The sequence below is a fragment of the Capra hircus genome, chromosome 21 (genome assembly GCF_001704415.2).
Source record: "Capra hircus breed San Clemente chromosome 21, ASM170441v1, whole genome shotgun sequence".
NCBI lineage: Eukaryota > Metazoa > Chordata > Mammalia > Artiodactyla > Bovidae > Capra > Capra hircus.
This window is the reverse complement of record NC_030828.1, coordinates 13,237,411-13,254,756: the sequence shown is the minus strand read 5'-3', so window position 1 is coordinate 13,254,756 and position 17,346 is coordinate 13,237,411. Positions and strand designations below refer to the sequence as shown.

Here is a 17,346-nt window from a genome sequence, read left to right as displayed (position 1 = left end):
CTGGGTGCCCCACTCCCCTGGGGGGTGGTGTCTCCCAGCTTCACAGTCTGGTATCTCTAGGGATTCAGTGACCAGGTATTAGCTCTGTAACTAGATGGCCTTGCCCACACCTGACTCCGAGGAGCCACTCTGGGGCCCCATCTGGACCATTTCTGGGTTCCCCCAAGCGAAATGTTGATGAGCAAGTGCGAAATGTTATTTGAAAAGTGACATTTGTATGTTTTAGTGCCAGCATGAAATTCTTCAGCAATCATTCCCAGCAATATGACCGTATACCTGAAACCACACCTTGAAAACACTTAGTAGCCTCTTGTTTTAAAACAACTCTGGGGTGCCTATACTAAGATGCCCCAGGTTCCTCTAAGGGAGAACAGACCACCCAGCATGTTCCTCTTCTCATTCCAGTAAGTTCTTGGGAGAAGAACCAGCTTGGACCCATTTATCCACCAAATGGCAACTGTTTGAACTGACAGTGCGTCTGCCTCTCTCCCAACGAGCAGAAGGCCACGGCATTTGGATTAATGAACAAGCTGGTGCCAAGCACAAATACCATAGGCATTTAGCAATAGGGACAGACAACCAAGTTATTCATCAAATTCAAAACTGTTTAGAATGGGTAATGCAAAGCTGAAATAAAGAAGATCCCCAGCTGATGGGTGGCGGGGAAGGGTGCCAATCTAGGAAAAAACCAGTGTACTGCTTTACGTGACATTTTCTCCACCACCATGGTTTTCTTTGTTTAAGTTGTTGGAGGCTGAGTGACTGTCCTCACTTTTACCTTAGAGAGTCAGGATAGCACGCTGGTCAAGAACATAAAGTCTAAACAGATCCTCTAAACCTCAGTTATCCCAACTGGAAAACGGGGATATACTTTGGCTGCCTCTAGGATGATTGTGAAGATTACACCGGTTAACACAGTGGTAGACCGCTTAGCACAGATGCTAGGAACAGGGCAAGTGTTGACGAGTAATTGCCAATTTCTTCTTATCTTACCAATAAGAACCATTGTTTCGATTGTGACAAAGTGTCTACTATAGGTTAGGAGCCTTTGGAGGTGTGGGAATGGGGGGGAAATCCGCAGAATTCCCCCAAGGACTTTTATTTTGTTTTTTTTTTAAATTAAAAAATTACTTTTTATATAATTTGTAAAGGTCGTGCTCCATTTACAATTACTACAAAATATTGGCTCTGTTTCTCATGTTGCGCAAGTACATCCCTACAGCCTATCTCACACCCAGTGCTTCGTACCCCCCACGCCCCGACCCCCACTGACAACCACGGTGTGTTCTCTATGCCTGTGAGGCTGCTGGTTATTCTGTTATGTTCACTGGTCTGCTGTGTCTTTAAGCTTCCACATGTAAGCGGCGTGACGCAGCATTGGTCTTTCTCTGTCCGATGCACTTCACTTAGCATAATGCCCTCCAAGTCTATCTAGGTTGCTGCAAATGCTTTGACATCTCGGCAATTGTAAGTAATGCTGCTATGAATATTGGGGTACATGTTATCTTTCTGAATTAGTGCCCAATGACTTTTAGATAACCTTGACCTCTGGGTGGGTTCTAAGTGCATTATCAGTTATACTCAAGTTTTATTGAGCAGCCACTATAAGACAAAGTCTCCCACGTAACTGTAGGGTTGTTTCAACAATGTGATGGACACAGCTGTTTCAAAATGAGGAGACTGAGGCTCAGGGAGATTACGTGACTTGTCCAAGGTCACTGAGAACATAAATGGCAGGGAGAGGTTCAAACCCAGGTCTTGCGGTGCCAAGTCCGATGTATTTCCCACCAAATCATACTTATTTCTCATTTTCACCAGGGTTTGCTTTTTCCTGTTAGTCAAATAATACGCTCCATATATATAATGATGGCTCATGATTAGAGATGCGCACGTTTAGCGATATACTGTTTTCCATAAACAAACAAAGATATTAAAATGTTTTAAGAAAAGAAAAATTTTCCAGAACCATCTCCCCTACTCTATCCCCACAAAAACTTAGGAAGTTGAAATAGAGATTTTTTTTCTTTCTTTCAGGTATTTTTAGGTCAAGTTTTCATAGAGCATTTGCTGCTGCTGCTGCTGCTGAGTCGCTTCAGTCGTGTCCGACTCTGTGCGACCCCATAGACGGCAGACCACCAGGCTCCCCCGTCCCTAGGATGCTCCAGGCAAGAACACTGGAGCGGGTTGCCATTTCCTTCTCCAATGCATGAAAGCGAAAAGTGAAAGGGAAGTCGCTTAGTGGTGTCAGACTCTTCGCGACCCCATGGATTGCAGCCTACCAGGCTCTTCCATCCCTGGTATTCTCCAGGCAAGAGTTCTGGAGTGGGTTGCCATTTATTCCTCCAGGGGGTCTTTCCTGATCCAAGGACTGAACCCTCATCTCCTGTCTGCGTCTCCTGCATTGGCAGGAGGGTTCTTTACCACTTGAGCCACCCGCGAAGCCGACAGGCTCTGACCGACAGGCAAATATTAGACAACAAGATGTTTAGGGAATGCTATCTACAGTATCAATTCACTGCAGTCCCTTCAGACCTCAAGCCATTCAGAGCCTGTCTTAAATTCAAAATCAGATGGGCTTCCACCTAGACTTGGTCACTGACCCAGAAAGGGAAGGCCTGGGCGCCATCTTGGTTTGATTTGGGTGTCGTCTTGGCTTGGGTTTGCTTTACCCTCAGTGAGTCTTGGCCCAGGTGCGTACATGTAGGGAGCAATAAGTTCCCTAGCAACGCACCCCTGAAGTCAGCAGGCTCTGCCAATAGCATCTATTTGCTCACGAAGAAACCAGATGCTTGGAGTTTAGGAATCTCTTTTCTCAAAATGCTCTCAGCAGAGAAAAATCAAAGCAATGTAAAACCTCACCACATGGAAGAGGGTCGCATCAAGCTTGTCCTTACCACATGACCTTGAGATACCCAAGGATACAAAACCAAGGATAGTAAGGGGAGCACTTTGAAACTGGCATTCAGAAATTTGACTTTCCAACCATTTTAGCTGTACTGACTGATGCAAAACAACATACGCTCCCATGAACTCCTTGTTCTGTAGTAGAAATAACCTACCAAACCTAGCAGTGAGGGATTATTAGCAGGTCTGGACCTGTGAGGGAAGCGATCGTGGACCTCCTCGTGTCTACAGGTGAGCTAGTCCTCAAGCGCTACAGTTTCAATTTTTAAATTTTGGCCACACCACGAAGGTTGCAGGATCTCAGTTCCTTGACCAGGGATTGAACCTGGACCACAGCAGTGAAAATACCAAATCCCAACCACAAGACCACCCGGGAACTCCTATAAGCTCTATATTTCTTTGTGCTTGCATAAATGGAAGCCCATGTGAGAAAACACAGTTGTATTAAAAATCTATTTATTATTTATATTTTACCTCTTTTCCATAAAAGATATTAAATTAAATGTGGCTCAGACGGTAAGAATCTACCTGCAATAAGGGAGACCTGGGTTTGATCCCTGGACTGGGAAGATCCCCTGGGGGAGGGCATGGCAACCCACTCCAGTATTCTTGCCGGGAGAATCCCATGGATGGAGGAGCCTGGCGGGCTACGGTCCACGGGGTCGCAAAGGGTCAGACACGACTGAGTGACTAAGCACAACTCAGCACACAAATGAGAGTTCTGTACCCAAACTTCCAAACAAACACGAATTCTCACTCTCTTCAAGGTACCCGCTGTTTGAGGAGACCTGGTGGCTGTTACGACTCTGTGGATGAAACTCGCACTCCCGCGTGCTTTTGTGCGAGGGTCTGTCAAACCCCCACTCTGGCGTGGGGTGTATCCACTGTCAGTGGCTCGCCGGCTGCCAGGTGGGAAGCCACGGTTCACCACGGGACCAACTGAAATAAGGACGTGACCACTCACCGGTCCTGCAGGACGGACCTGCTGTACCTCAGGGGGCCACACGGGGAGGTCACGGCCAAGGGTGAACAGGACTCGGGGCACACACCTTTAGGGGCCGTGGGTAGAGGGTGCCGGGGTTCCTGACCTAAGGCCAGACTGGTCAATTCAAACCAAAAAAGTGGGCTTCTAGTGAGCCAGAAGGGGGTCTCAGCTAAGGAGGGGCACAAGCAGTGGGGTCTGGGGAGAAGGAGAGACTGTGGATCATGGCGTGTACTTGCATGAGGGGGCTGGTGTCAATTTAAGCTCCCCACAGCCCTCCTAGCCGAACAAAACAGATGCAGAGGCAGCGATACCACGGGGTAGCTTAGCTAAACCCTCAGCAGCCCAGCGGATTTGTTCCTGGGTGTGCGGGGCATGCTCAGTTGCTCAGTCGTGTCCCACTCTTTGCAACTCCAGGGACTGCAGCCCGCCAGGCTCCTCTGTCCACAGGATTCTCCAGGCAAGAATACTGGAGTAGGTTACCATGCCCTCCCCTGAGGGGATCGTCCGGGCCCAGGGATCGATCTCGAGTTTCTTTCGGCTCCTACACTGGCAGGCGGGTTCTTTACCACTAGTGCCACCTGGGAAGCCCACAAGATGCCCTGGTGAGATAGAAGCGAACTCGTATACGCTCATCCTGCTACGGGTCCTGTGGAGGACACGGAATCTGAAAGACCTAGCTGTGTTTTACCAGATTGTTGACGGAATCTTTTAACTTTCTGCCAGATTTTCAGACTCTGACAAACCCAGAATCCTGATTCCTGAAAGCTCTTCATCTTGGAGTGTTGCTTTAAACAAAACAATCGAAAAAAGAAAAGTAAACTCAACTGGCAATTTTGTCATAGTTTTCTGCATAAACAGTATCTGCAGCACTTTCATTCTTTACTGTAGTAAATCTGGATATAATAATTTTATAAGGTATGTAGCACGCGGAGAAGGCAATGGCACCCCACTCCAGCACTCTTGCCTGGAGAATCCCAGGGACGGAAGAGCCTGGTGGGCTGCAGTCCATGGGGTTGTGAAGAGTCGGACAGGACTGAGTGACTTCCCTTTCACTTTTCACTTTCATGCATTGGAGAAGGAAATGGCAACCCGCTCCAGTGTTCTTGCCTGGAGAATCCCAGGGACAGGGGAGCCTGGTGGGCTGCAGTCCATGGGGTCGCACAGAGTCGGACGCGACTGAAGCAACTTAGCAGCAGCAGCACGCATTTATGTTTGTCAAGTAGCAGTGATTTTTAATCTTTTGGTGGTGGTGGTTTAGTTGCTAAGTCGTGTCTGACTCCTGCAACTCCATGGACTGGAGCCCACCAGAGCCTGGTGTCCTCTGTCCATGGGATTATCCAGGCAAGAATACTGGAGTGGGTTGTCATTTCCTTCTCCACAATGGTTGCAGAATTGATGGAAACTGTTAGCCATTCCATCATGTCCAACTCTCTGCGACCCTGTGGACAATAGCCCTCTGTCCATGGAACTCTCCAGGCAAGAATACTGGAGTGGGCAGTCATTCCCTTCTCCAGGGGATCTTGCCGACCCAGGGATCAAACCCAAATCTCTCACATTGTGGGCAGATTCTTTACCCTCTAAGCTGCAGAGACAAATTCTTAAATCTTTCAAAGGGGGCTATAAAAGGATATTTGCATTTGGCATTTTTTTCCCCCAATTTCTGCCCAAATCACAAATTTCTTTTTCCTCCAGCCCTTAGAATTATAGAGTTTCACACCTCGGTGGGCATTCTTGCCTCCTGATCCTTAGGCTCTAATGTGATACAGCATTTTCTCCTTATGGGTCAGATCTGGCTAAGAAACTGTCATCCTTTAAAAAGATGTTCACTTTTTCACCAGGGAAACTGACTTCTGACTGACTTTGTCTGCACACTTGGGCAAGGCAGTCCTTAATTTTTTCCACCGTCCTGTTCATCGTTCTTCAGAGCAACGTTGCTAAGGGAAGGGAGGCTGAAACTGTCACTTAGTCAAAATGAGGAAAGGAGAGGCCTGTCATCTGAAAGGCTGGATCTCCCCTCTTTAAGTTAAGTCTCTGTTAAGTTTGTTGAATGAATAAACAATGAATGTTATTTGAAAAGCAAAGCCATTCTCCTTGAGAGCCACAGGGACACTGCAGACACTTAAAAGTTGGGTGAACTTACACTCGGTGTTATAAGTCAAGTTCTAGAACAGTGATCTTTAAGGAGGGGTGCCCTTTCGTTTCATGGAAGAGATGCCAATAAGCCTGCACTCTAGGATCAGTTTCATTTGGGTGTATCCTGCCTCTCTTCCTGGGTGGCAGACTTTGGGAGAGAGTATCCCTCTAAGACATGACTTAATTTGGGGACCATACTTGGGCTTCCCTGGTGGCTCAGAGGTTAAAGCGTCTGCTTGGAATGTAGGAGACTCGGGTTCGATCCCTGGGTCGGGAAGATCCCCTGGAGAAGGAAATGGCAACCCACTCCAGTACTCTTGCCTGGAGAATCCCATGGAGGGAGGAGCCTGGTAGGCTGCAGTCCACGGGGTCACAAAGAGTCGGACATGACTGAGCGACAAACTACTCCTACTACTTGGCAAAAGCAAGTGCTTGAGTTTAATTTGCTTGGAAGCAAGGCTGAAGGAAAAAAGCCCTTTAAACTTGCAGAACCTTGGCTATACCTCTCCACCTCTCTAGGCATCAGTTTTGGGAGGCGGAAATGCCAGCACCTCTTCCTGACCGCTTCCCTGGAAGCAGCGAGCATCATTGTGAGACTTGAAAGCCGGCCGCCCTGTCCCTGTGTTAGGAACGCTCTGTGCCTAATCATTTGTTTCGCATCTCCTCACCTAAGGACTCCTCTATCTGGACCCCACGGGCTGGTTTAAGAGCCAAGTCAAGGGGCGTGTGAGCTAGGGGCTTCTCATCCTCCACTGTGTATTATTACACACACTGGGGAAGGATGGAATCAGGCCTCAGAGAGGCTTGGAAGGAGAGAAAGCACACAGAGGTTTCCTAGCGAAGGTCACAGAAGCCCTCTTTGAATAAGATGCCGGATTACGGCAAGACCCTTTTTGTCCTAAATCTAGTTATTAACTAAACACCCGCAAAGGGGGACACAGTTTGCAATAGCGTGGGGAGTGAGCAGAGAAGCCGCCTCTCATTTGGAATGTCTGTTCAGAGCATAAGGGCCTGTCTACCACCTGAGAGGGAAAGGATGGGAGCAGGGTTATTGAAAAAAGGATGCTGGGGACCTCCCTCACCATCACCACAGCTCAGAGGCTCTCAAGGGGGCAAGGACCCTCCCCACAAGAAGAGCACCACACTGCTCTATAAGGAACCGGCTGACCCTTCAGAACAGGGAGAGTCCAGCTCATTGCTAATATCATCTGGCCTGGAAGGTGGCAGCAAAAACCAGGCTCGGAGAGACCGTGGAGCCCGCCTGGCTGTGTGGGTGCCCCACCCACAGCCTTTGTCCACTCTGTTTGCCATCCAACAAAGTCTGCCCCAGTTGCTAATTGGGGATCACGTCTCTTATAAAGGAGGCCTGCTTGTTGCCTGCCCTGGTAGTGGAACAGCAGGAAGTCTCTGCACAAAAAAAAAAAAAAAAAAAAAGCCATTTTTGTATATTATACCTCTCCTGGATGGATTTGTGCCAGACTCTTTTCCAGTTCTCCTTCAGCTGCCCTCCAGAGCACAGCCCATCTCTTTTCTAGGGGGTCAGGGCTCAAGACTCCCCTGACAAATCCCTCGTGTCTGTGATGCACAGGAAAAGGTCACCTTCCATGCACAGGTTGTGCCAGTTTCTGGACCGGTGTCCAGAGAACAGGCGCAAGCTCACCGCTGGTAACATTCTAGGTCCTGTTTGTGCTGTGTGTGCTCAGTGGCCAAGTCACGTCCCCGCTTTGCGACCCCACGTACTCTAGCCCGCCAGGCTCCTCTGTCCATGCAGTTGTCCAGGCAAGAATACTGGAGTGGTTGCCATTTCCTCCTCCAGGGGATCTTCCCGACCCAGGGATGGAACTCACGTCTCCTGCGTCTCCAGCACTGGCAGGTGGATTCTTTACTACTGAGCCACCCGGGAAGCCCTATGGTTGTGAGAGAGGACCCTAAAGCCAGAGGAGAAGGTGACGGATCTTCTCCAGGTGAAAGCCTGCCACTCAGTGCGACCTGCGATTCTGACGCGTAAGCTGGGCGCTCGGAGCTCTGTCGTCGCTGCGCTTCAGCTCAGCCGGAAGGTAAATAAATACAGCGGGGAAAACTCGTCCCTGAGTTACCTCCTGCCTCCCAGAGAGACGCCCACTTTGAGTCTCCCACTTTGAGAACATCCAACTTCGAGGCCTAAAAGAAACGCGCGGCTCATCATTTCCGCTAGATGGCGCGATGTCCCCTAATCCATCCGCAAGACACCCGATTTATAAAAATAAATACAATCCGACGCCTTCCGAAACCACATCACATAATAGCAGCTCGCAGGCTCCCATCGGGAGGGGAAAAAAAAAAAAGAAAGAAAAGAAAAATCTAAATCTGGGGAATTGACTCTACGTCCGAGCAAATCCAACGCAATCACATTAACAGGCTGCAGTCAAGAATTGCACAGGCCCCTTCATCGGCCCTCCCCCTGGGTACACCTGTTTCCCTGCCCCAGTGCTTCCCCTGGGATGGGCCACGGCTCGAACCACGCGCGGAGCCTTCTCTGCTCGGGGCTCGCCGGGTCCACCTGTCCGCTTAGGACCACCAGGGCCCCCCGGGATCCTACCGCTTAAGCACTCAGCCCAAGCCCCTCATCTTCCTGCGCACCTGCCCTTCCAGGCAAGGGACAGCTCGGACCCGAGCCCACACGGAGCGTAGCGTCTACGGCCCCGGGGCCGGCGCTCGAGCCGCGGCTCTAACTAGGTAGCCTGGCGCAGGGCAGGGGGACGCGGCTCGGGCGAGTCCGGCCAGTGAAAGCTCACGGCGGGACGGCCGGGTGGCCCGCTCGGTCCCAGGCCCTGCGGGCCGATCGGAAGGGCCGCCCAAGGAGGTGGTGGCCGCGCGGGAGAAACGGAGCTCCCAGCACGCGCACAGTGGTACAGACGGTCGCCGGGTGTGCCCAACCGCGCGCGCTGCGGGCAGCCGGGGGAGAGCATTTTAGGGAAAAAAAAAAAAAAAGAACAAATACCAAACCACAAAAACTTTACTGCTGCCAAGAGCTCAAGCGATCGAGGCGCAGCAAAGCTCCAAATCTGGGCAAGATGAAAGCAAGATGAGACGCTGGGTGGTTTGGCGGGGGGGTACCAAAGCGGTGCGGTGGCCCGGGCAAGTGGCGGCGGCGGCGCCTCGGGGCTGTCAGAGCCGGGTCGGTCAGGCTCCCGGCGCGCGCTTACCTTGGCGGCTGCATGAGCCCCTGCAGCCCGCGGGGGGTGGCGCTGGCCGGGCGGCGGGAGAAGAGGGGGTGCCTGGGCGCCGCTCTCGGCCCCGGGGCAAGGTGGGAGGGGCTCGGCAGGCGCTGGTCCCCGCCACCCCGGCCGGCTCAGCAGCGGCCCGGGGCGCGCCGCTTGCTCCCGGGCTGCATGCCTGCGAGCGCCTGGAGGAGCCGGCCCGAGAGCGAACGGCGAGTGCTTCCCCAGCCCAGAGGCTCGGGAGGCGCAGCCGGCGCTCGGGAGACGACTGCCGAGTCGGGCTGCTCGGGCCAGCCCCCTCCCTCGCCCGGCCCCCGCCCGCCGCCGCCGCCGCCGCCGAGCGCTCGGCGTCGCAAGGTTCGTTTGCGCGCGGAGGGGAGGGGGCGGGCCGGGCGCCCGGGGCGCGGGCGGGGGGCGAGGCGGGCGGGGCCCGCGGGGAGGGGGCGGGAGAGGAGGCGGCGGTGCGGACTCGGATTGCCCTGCCCTCCGCGGCCCCACCTTCCCGCATCAGCACCGGTTGAGGGGTGGACTGGGGGTGCGCACGCTGCAAATCGAGACTTCCCTAAACCGCGCCCGGGTCAGGGGGGCGCGAGGGACAAGTGCGGCGACCCTCGAGGCGCCTCCAACTTTCCTAATGTCCCGCTGGGATGCCCTGGAGAGCACGTTTCCATCATCCTTTCCAAGGTGGTCCAAGGGTCAGGGACCGGGGCGGGGTCGGGAGCAGTTGCTCTGAGGTTTCTGGAATAGACCTTCGCTTCCAGGAGAAACGCCGCTGCTTTCTCCAGAGACACACGTTAGTTGCAGACTGAGATGTTTGTTTTAAGACTCTTCTGTTGGAAAACTAACACACGTATGTTAAATGTGTAGTGCACGAATACGTTGCTGCGTACAAAGCTGAGCCATATCTAGAGAATAAAGACGACCACGCCACGTCCCCTCCACCTTGCAGCCGCTCCCCAGCGGTCACCTCGGGTCGGGTGTGCTCCGCTGCGGGTCTTTCTACTCCTTGCTCTGCCCTTTTACCCGCACACGCGCGGATTGCAAGTGGATTCTCACGGGCTTTTCAAAAGAAATGTTTTACCGCGCGGCACACGCACACACTGGCGAAAACACGGCCACTTGAGCTGCGATAAATTCCCCAGAGGCGTGCGGAATCCGGAGAAAGATCCGGATCCCTGCAGCGACACACAAGGAGCCACCCCATTGCCCCGCAAAATCTGAAACTGCAGCTGGGCCCTGAAGTCAGCCTGAGCACACAGCTCACGCCCCTGTTAGCGTTGCGCGGCTGGAGAAATTGGCCAGCGCATTTCAGACGGGGTGATGCCCTTGGCGTTTTTGTTGTTGTTGTTGTTTTTTTTAACAGAAAACAAGCTGTCTTTGGATTTGGATGTGATGAGACCTCTGGATTTGCAAAATAAAAAGGTATTATCTACATTAAAACGTGATCGTTGTTTATGCTTGTGGTCCTGAGGGATGTGGTTTGAACTCTATATTCTGTGTTTTACTGGCATTGAGACAGTCTATAGCTGGGATATAAATAAAATCCATGTGATTTAGCAGGAAGAGATTGGGTATTGGGATCGCTGGTTTCTATAATTAGCTCTGACCTTGGGCAAGAGTTTTAACTTTGTTGGGCCTCAGTTTCCTCACCTATAAATAGAGGAGTTGTACTAGATGATGGGAGAGGGAGCCGGAGGGGGAGAGATCCAGCCCTAACAGCTGGTGAAAACTGATTTCTTCCTTCCTCTGTCTTTCAACTCAGCTCTAACCTCTCCTCCTTAGGGAATGGCTATTCCAGCACCGCATGTTTCCCTTCCTAATAGTGATCTCACTTTGCAGTTATGCACTGGTTAACATGACCCTTACCTAGTGTGTTCTTCTCCCATCAGACGGTAAGCACATTGAGGGCAGGAGTCTGGACCACTTGGGGTCCTCATTGCGTCCCCAGCATTTAGTATGGTGCCTAGCACTTGACAGGCATGCCACAAGAATCTCTGAATCACTATCACCCAAATAGACAATTTCTTACTGCTTGTCCAACTCCCTTGTCATTTTAAAAAGATCTGTAAGTGGAAACATTTTAAAATGAAACCTTTGGAAAGGACCCAGCAGGGTTTTCCCTTCTTGGGAGACAAACAGTTCACTGTCTAGATGAGGACAGACGATTTCCAGCTTAACCAAAGGCCGTGGAGACAGCTAGCTGCTATTTACCTTGATGAGCACCGGCTCCTGTGGAGGAGACAACGAATATGAATGTTACTCATTAAAGTGCTTGATTAAGTTGGAACCAGGCAAAGGCTGTTACAATGCACACATGAGCAGTCAGACTTAAATGAGGCCATGGAGTGTGTTTAGGGTGCAAATGAACAAATATACATGCTCTCAACCAACCATCTAAAAACACTCCTAATATCAAGTTCCAGGGAATGCTTGTCTTTCTTTCCTGCAAAGGATCTGAATTTCTTGAAAAAGATGAACAGGAAATGGGCTAACCTAGGTCCAAGAGTTAAAAAAAAAGTTAAAGCCATTATGAAAAAAGGGGTGGGGAGGGGAGTGAAGGTCTAATGCAGCCTGAGATTAATGTCTGTGAGTTTCTCTCTTGTTCCATGTACAGAGTTGCTGGGAGAGGTTACATTTATAGAGGAGAATGGGAGGGCTGGGGTTTCACCCCTTCTCGGCTACTTTTTTCTTTTCTCTTGTTTGCAAGGGATAGGTCCAGCCCTGGATGCTCAATCCAAGCCCCTTGCGCAAGCTTCTGGTTTCCACAGTGAGCCTTAGTCTGCTGGGAAGAGTGCCGTGTGGGTGAGGCAGATCGCGCTGGAGCCTTTGGGAGGAGGCGCCACCCCCCAGTGCAGGGAGCCCTGTGTTACTGGGGTGTTGAGCGCGGAGTTGTTTCTGGCGAGGGGTGGCACCTGTAGGCGAGAGTGCACCCTCTGAAAGTAAATTCCCGATGAAGCTGATCAAGGCTGCTTCCCAGCTGGCAGTGTGCAGTGAACTGGCGTGGCTCTCCACTGAGGGCTGGCACCTCGACTGTCACTTTGGATTGGGTACCACTTCGTCATGATTTTCTGGGTAAATTCAGGTTCAAAAGTAAAAGTGAGGCTTAAAGGAGAAGCAGGTCAGGAGCTGTCATAGGAACCTCTTAAAGAGAGAGGGACTGGCTGTCCCACACCTGGCTTCAGTGAGACACAAGGAGGGAGTGGATGCTGAGGGCTTAACTCGTTCGGCATAGACCTGAAGAAGCCGCGCGGAGTGGGTTGCATCGCAGAGTCATTGCCTGCTCTAATAAACCCAGCGCGTTTTGTGTCAAGCAGTTATTCTACAGCTGGACTGTGCTGGACCCTGGAGCAGGCACTTACTTGAGGAACACAGCCTCTGCCCATAAGACGCTTGCAGTCCAGTAGGAGAAAGGAAGGCAGAGCAGTGAAGTCTCAGTAGCTGGCGTTTGTGGGGGGCGCAGCCTCAGCAGCTCCATTTTTCATTTCATCAGCCTCTGTCCTCATATAATTATAGTCACAGAGTGTTTGTGCAAATGCAGCTTTAAGGCCAGACTCTGGCCTTCCCTTCCAACCAGACTGCTGCTCATAAGTTGCTATCGACTCTCTGGAGTTGACACTACAAGGTAAGGGGCGGACAGTGTCATAGGATTTAGAAGGTAGGTTCATCACTAGTTGGAAGGATTGGGAACAAGTCTTTATGGAAGAGGTGTCATTGGAGATGATCTCTGATGGGTGGACTTGATTTTAATCTGTGGATGTTAGGGGAGCAGAGAGAATGTTCCAGGCGGAGGGTGGGGGGTAGCCCCATGAATAAAGTCCTGGAGATAGCAAAATGTGGGAATCTCAGTAAGGAATGGTTTTGTCTAGTTGGAATTTATGGGCTGGAATAGAGATGTGATGGAGAAGGAGGTTAGGGCCACTATGTAGAGAAGCGCAGGAGGACTAATAGGAAACCATTGAAGGTTACTGAGTAGAGAAATAACGGAAGTGAAGCTGCACTTTAGGCAGGTCAATAAAAGATGGTTTGGAGAGACAAGAGTTGGGGAACCACCCAGAAGAGTCTATTAATCTTGACACATTATTGTTGGGAGCATGACCCAGGGTGCTAAGACTGTACTGGGAGGTACAGAGCTGTAGAAGACCCAAATGCTTTGTAGAAGTGGACGACAGAGGAGTATCAAGGTAGGTGCCGGATGGGGTGAGTTCTCATTACAGAGACTGCGAAGTTATGAGAAGCTTGGAAGGGGGTAGATGGCGATTGGGCCAATCACCAGTGTCTTTGCATGGGGGGGTGAGCCCCAAAATTCCATAGAGAAAATCACTCAGTTTTCCATATTTGACAGCATGTATGCAAGTTTAAACTAAAACCCAGTGCTTGTGCTCATTATAAGAAAAGCAGCCCTAGTTTTCATTGTTTCTCTGCAGCTTTTCTCCCCACAGGCCAGTCACTGGTGTCTGGTGTTGTGTTAGTCACTCAGTTGTGTCTGACTCTGTGTGATCCCAAGGACTATAGCCTGCCAGGTTCCTCTGTCCAGGGAATTCTTCAGGAAAGAATACTGACGTGGGCAACCATTTCCTTTTCCAGGGGATCTTCCTGGCCCAGGGATCAAACCCCGGTCTCCTACATTGCAGGCGGATTCTTTATCATCTGAGACACCACTGTAAGGACCAAAGTAAGGCAAAATAAAGGTTGTTTTTTCTTTTTTTGGTTAGGTAAGCAAACCATCAGCTCAGGAATAGAAAGAAAAGAAAACATCTCTTTACTGTCGTTTCATGCCTTTGGACAATAGAATAAGGTGGTGGAAAAGGCAGGCTTTTCTGACTGATTTAGCCAGGAGGAGAGCTGGAGGGTTCGGGCAGCCATAGCTGCAGGAGAACAGCTGGAAAGTGGTGGGCAAGCATAGCCACCCACCCCACAACAGCATCCACAGAAGCCTGTTTTTGACAGTTCAGAAATGGAGGAAGTGGGGAGCAGCTGGCACCGCAGTTCCTCATGATGACATGGCCAGAAGGGCAAGGCTTGCCGATTTCTTTGTCTCAAGGCAGGATCAGTTTGGGTTTGGCTTTGCTATTGTTTACTGAATGCTGACTGTGCCAGAACATTCTATGTTATACATGCTTCCTTCCTCCTCATAGTGCTCTCTTTTGTTCAGTCGCAAAGTTGTGTCCGACTCTTTGCAACCCAACCCCTTGGACTGCAGCACATCAGGCTTCCCTGCCCTTCACTATCTCCTAGAATTTGCTCAAACCCATGTCTATTGAGTCGGTGATGCCATCCAACCATCTTGACCTCTGTTGTCCCCTTCTTCTCCAGCCTTCAATCTTTCCCAGCTTCAGGGTCTTTTCCAATGAGTCAGCTCTTTGCATCAGGTGGCTAAAGTATTGGAGCTTCAGCTTCAGCCTCAGTCCTTCCAACCCACGCTCAGGGTTGATAGGCTTTAGGACTGACTGGTTGGATCTCCTTGCAGTCCAAGGGACTCTCAAGAGTCTTCTCCAGCACCACAGTTCAAAAGCATCAGTTCTTTGGCAATCAGCCTTCTTTATGGTCCAACAACTCTCACATCCGAACACGACTACTGGAAAGGCCATAGCCTTGACTAGACAGACCTTTGTCGGCAAAGTGATGTCTCTGCCTTTTAGCACACTGTCTAGGTTTGTCATAGCTTTTTGTCATAGTAACCCTCTGAGATGGGTGCAGATATTCTTATTTTATCAACAACTGAGATTCAGAGAAGTCGATGACTGAATGAACACGTGGTATAGTCAGGATTTGAATCCATGTCTGAGTCCCCAGATAGTGCATTTCCCACTAAGAACGTGTCCCATTTTCCTGACCATCCTTCTCCACCTCTCCTGCTCAGGTTTAAGCTGGAAACATCAATGCTCACAACTCCGCGGAGCAAGCTTGGGCCCTCCATTCGGCAGCACTGCCAAGGCTGGTGGAGAAGTGCGTAGTGCTGTCACTCCAGCCACAGGCACTTGGTGTTCACGGAGCAAGATCTGCTGATGGGATGTTGTTCTAGTAGGTTTTGGAAGGCTTTGTCAGTTCGTGAACCAAGGGGAAGGGCAGGGAGATTGCTGGGTTCCTTTAAATATTTGGATGTGCTTCCCAGGAAGCAACCGAGTCACAGCCATCCCTGGGGCTCTTAGGATGGCGTTCAAATTTGGACCCTTTGGAGAGGAGCTCCTTGACTGATATAAATAAATTCTCATTGATCAACTGGGGTTTTCACCTCGCTCCCTGACTAACCAACATCTTTAGTAAAATGATTCATTAACCTGTGAAAGCCAGATCTCTTGATCCCCAGAATCTGGTCCTCTTGGAATAAAGTAATTTAAAAATCTATTTCTTTTTCAGCTGAATTAATATTAGATTTCACGATTTGGGGCTTCCCTGGTGGTTCAGATGGTAAAGAATCTGCCTGCCAGTGTAAGAGACCCAGGCTCAATCCCTGGGTCGGGAAGATCCCCTGGAGAAGGGAATGGCAACCCACTCCAGTACTCATGCCTGGAGAACTCCATGGACAGAGGAGCCTGGTGGGCTACAGCCCATGGGATCCCAAAGAATTGGAAATGACTGAGCGACTAACACTTTCATGATTTTAAACTTTGCTTTATCAATTATTAAGCATTTATAAAGAACAAGAAATAAAATACTTGATTCAAATTTTTTTTAACACATAAACAATAGTACATTAAAAAAAGAAAGAAAGAAACTCTCCTACCTCATGCGTGGAGGTCTTGTTAATTTTTTTTTCCAACCCAAACTGGGTTTTATAGGCACTCCTGCGAGCACACCAGGTATTGAATCTAGTCCACAAACGAAGAAAAATTCGGTCACAGATTGGAGTAGGGACCCACAAGGATCTCCCATTGTCTGGAGGTATTGTTTATAGGGTTAAATTATTTTTTAACAGAAGAGGCCACTGGCATTTAAAAACATATAGATCAGTTAGGGTAAGGCTGCAGTGCTGTAATCGAGACTGGACAAGAATATGACTTAAAGAATAAAATTTATAAACTTTTTCTCTCACAGTCCTGGTGGGCGCTTCAGACTCCATGTGCTCATTCTGGGATTCAGGTTATTTTCAGGTCATTGTTCCATCCTCCTCAGAGCCTTTTGACGATTTGCATAATCAAAGCCATAAATAAATGTTTTCTGCTTGCATCATCGTTTCTCCTAATAGTCCACTGGGTGAGGTCACAGGTCCACTCCGAGCTGCAAGGGAGGCTGGGAAATTAATAGAGTTAGGCAGCTGTTGTTCTTTTTCCATGGAACAAGGGAGCTTCAATTTTGGTGGACAACTGGTGGTATTTGGTGAGCAGCTAGCAGCATCATGTCAGTCTGGCACATGGCACAGAAAAGGAAGTGTTGGCTGCGGGCTCCGAATACCTGGGGTTTGAATCCTTGCTCTGCTGTTCCGAACTGGACAGGCTGCCTTATCTCTTGGAGTTTTGCTTATTTCCACTGCTGTGCCCCTCTTATTGCTCGATAGCCTCAGTCAAGGTTGTAAGAAATGAAAACCAGCTTGAGCTAGCTTTGAGGAAAGGGAGATTCAGTTTATGGTCCAAGTCATCCAACAGAACCCAAATGCAGGAGGTATACATTAGCCTTGGTAGAGAAGGACCAGAATTAGAGCTGGAAGCATTTGATGGGAACAGGAGGAAAGAGGGGGAAATTCTAGGAATCAGCCATCGATTAGCAAGTCATGTTGGTTCAGTTCAGTTCAGTCGCTCAGTCGTGTCCAACTCTTTGCGACCCCATGAATCGCAGCGTGCCAGGCCTCCCTGTCCATCACCATCTCCCGGAGTTCACTCAGACTCACGTCCATCAAGTCGGTGATGCCATCCAGCCATCTCATCCTCTGTCGTCCCCTTCTCCTCCTGTCCCCAATCCCTCCCAGCATCAGAGTCCTTTCCAATGAGTCAACTCTTCGCATGACGTGGTCAAAGTACTGGAGTTTCAGCTTTAGCATCAGTCCTTCCAAAGAAATCCCAGGGCTGATCTCCTTTAGAATGGACTGGTTGGATCTCGTTGCAGTCCAAGAGACTCTCAAGAGTCTTCTCCAACACCACAGTTCAAAAGCATCAATTCTTTGGCGCTCAGCCTTCTTCACAGTCCAAC

The 17,346-nt window shown here is 50.1% G+C and overlaps 1 protein-coding gene and 1 long non-coding RNA gene across 2 annotated transcripts in view; one reads left to right on the top strand and one right to left on the bottom strand.

The window, feature by feature from the left end:
* RGMA (repulsive guidance molecule family member a) overlaps window positions 1-9,534 on the bottom strand; it is a 50,277-nt gene extending 40,743 nt beyond the window's left edge. Inside the window, exon 1 of the mRNA XM_018066385.1 lies at window positions 9,208-9,534. Coding sequence (XP_017921874.1) covers window positions 9,208-9,221 — 14 coding nt within the window. The 5' untranslated portion in view covers window positions 9,222-9,534. The remainder of the gene's footprint in view (window positions 1-9,207) is intronic.
* Window positions 9,726-15,603, top strand: LOC108638545. The gene is made up of 3 exons (XR_001919949.1): window positions 9,726-10,644; window positions 13,807-13,894; window positions 15,083-15,603. It is a non-coding gene; the product is annotated as an uncharacterized LOC108638545 (long non-coding RNA).